Here is a 2,500-nt window from a genome sequence, read left to right as displayed (position 1 = left end):
CAATATTATTATTTAAGTTGACTGTCATTATCATTATCATTACTGTTATTCTTATCTCTATCACCATCACTATTACTTTCCTTGTAATTATCACTGCTAAAACCAGAACACTGATTATAGCAGTGATATACCATTATCATTATTACTTCTACTACATTCTCTTTTTCATCATAATCCCCACCATTTTCATTTTCATCCCTATAACTAACCAAATCACCCACTCGAATAAACACACGAATTCTCCTCATACCTGATAGTCTGGGGGCGAGATCGTGCCTGCAGCAGTAAGAGGCAGGTGGTCCACGTGAGGCGCATGTGGTGTCGCAGCTGGTGCATACACATCAAAGGTGCTTTTGCTTGATGGCAACGTCGAGAGAGTGAACTTGGAACTGGAATCTGAGGAAAAGAAGAAGGTATGGAAAGGTCTAAGTACGCGGGTATGTTTTATTTTTTTATTCATTTATTTCATTTCTTTATTTTTTGTAATTATTATTTTTCTTTTGACGCATGCTCTTTAATTTTCTCTGTGTTTTCATTACCTCCTCTGTCTACCTCTCTCTATCGTAATTATCAGTCTCTATCTCACCCGTAGCAACCCCCCCCCCCCACACACACACACACCACGCACAAACGCACTTATATCAATACACCATTCAGACATACCGGATATATTTAACATCAAGGAAATGCAGAATATCTTAAATCAGCAACTAAGAGATTATCAGCTTGTAACATTTAATTTAGTTCAACACTCTCTATTAACCAATGAGTGGCCAGATGAAAGCTTTGCAATGCAGTACCAGCATCAATCAAGCCAGTTGCAAGGTTATCACACAGTTGGTAGGTTTGCAGAGTGATTGCAATAGCACCCAGTGGGCCGTGCAGTTAGTGGACAGATGAGAGATATATTGCAAGGAATGGCAATGGGCGACACAGTGGATAATCCTTTATTCTATTTACATATTCAGCTACCTTAAGTCATGTACAATTTTTTAAGGAACTGGAGGTTTACGTTGGAGACCTTCATTATCATTGAAATTAGTAATAAGATGATGTTTAAAAAAAGATAAAAAAGAAAAGAAAAGAGAGAGAGAGAAAAAAAACGATCAGTTAAGTTAAATTATCCGCTCTCTCTCTCTCCATCGCAATTACTCTCCATTCTTTCTCTTACCTTCCCTCTCTCTCTACTCCCTTTCCCAATTCCTCCCTCCCTTCATCCAACCCTTCTCAAAAAAATAAATAAATAAATAAAATAAAAAATAAATAATAAAAAAATAAAATAAAATAAGATAAATAAACAAATAAACAAATAGAAAATAAAGAACAAGCATAAACACACGTAACTCCTCCTACCAGACAAGTTCCTCCTCTGAGCTCTTCGCCTGAGGAAACACACGATGATGGACACGTTGACAATGAGGAGCGCCGTGCCAGTGAGGGAGAGCAGCAGGAGGATGAGTCGTGGCATCCGTGACTGACTGCTGTCCATGCTGCTGCTGGCCACGCCCTCGGACAGATCTGGTTGGTGGGAGGGAAGGGGAGGGGCCATTAGTACAAACTAGTAATGGAGTGTTACGAAATATTAATTGAGTGATACAAGCTAGCATTTGAGTGTTACAAACTAGGAAATGAGTGATACAAACTAGTAATTGAGTGATACAAACTAGTAATTGATACAAACTAGCAATTGTGTTACAAACTAGTAATTGAGTGTTACGAACTAGTAATCGAGTGAAACAAACTAGTAATTGAGTGTTACGAACTAGTCATGGAGTGATACAAACGAGTAATTGATACACACTAGCAATTGTGTTACAAACTAGTAATTGAGTGTTGCAAAATTGTAATTGAGTGTCTGGTGATTAAAGCATGGTGGATTGTTGTTAAGAGGGTAATATCTTTTGGATTTGATTATTTTGTTTCCGTGGGTTTAGATTAAAAGAATAATGGAAAGATAGAAAAATGGGTTTACTCTTACAAATATTTGAAACAGAAACACATAACATCGATTGAAAAGAATTAATTATTATTTTTTATCTATTTTTTTGGTCATTCATTTGACTTACTGCGAAATAATATTAGACAGAGGATGCTAATTATATTTGAAAGCAATTAATGTTATAGTTATGTTCTATTATAATCTTACTAGGTGTCAGGTTTATCGTGAGTAATGATAATTATTTTCAATTATCAACTATTTTTTATATATATATTCTTTCACTACATTTTTTTCTATTTCATTTTCTTCTTTCCTCACTTCTTTTTCCCATTTCATTCTGTATTCCTTTCTTTTTCATCATCGTCGCATCGTTTTTTTTTTCTTTTTCTTTTCCTTCTCATTCTTTTTCGCTCTCCTCGTTATCCTTGGTCTTCTCGTCCCGCTTTTCCTTCCTTTTCTTCTCCCTTCTTTTCATTCTTTCGTCTTATCCTTCGGTTCATTCGTGGACCATTTTGTCGTTTCCTTCATAAAATTCATCTTCTCTTCAACTTTTAAGCACAC

The 2,500-nt window shown here is 35.9% G+C and overlaps 1 protein-coding gene across 1 annotated transcript in view; it reads right to left on the bottom strand.

Annotated features, from left to right (window-relative positions):
* The window catches only part of LOC138866110 (uncharacterized), an 11,358-nt gene that overhangs the window by 5,539 nt on the left and 3,319 nt on the right, over positions 1 to 2,500 (bottom strand). The window contains exons 3-4 of the mRNA XM_070138023.1: positions 1,354 to 1,518; positions 251 to 396 (exon numbers count right to left, since the gene is read on the bottom strand). Of these exons, the coding sequence (XP_069994124.1) occupies positions 251 to 396; positions 1,354 to 1,518 (311 nt within the window). The remainder of the gene's footprint in view (positions 1 to 250; positions 397 to 1,353; positions 1,519 to 2,500) is intronic.

This window comes from Penaeus vannamei, chromosome 24 (assembly GCF_042767895.1).
Source record: "Penaeus vannamei isolate JL-2024 chromosome 24, ASM4276789v1, whole genome shotgun sequence".
NCBI classification, from domain to species: domain Eukaryota; kingdom Metazoa; phylum Arthropoda; class Malacostraca; order Decapoda; family Penaeidae; genus Penaeus; species Penaeus vannamei.
The sequence above is the reverse complement of the archived record's forward strand: the minus strand, read 5'-3'. Positions and strand labels throughout refer to the sequence as shown.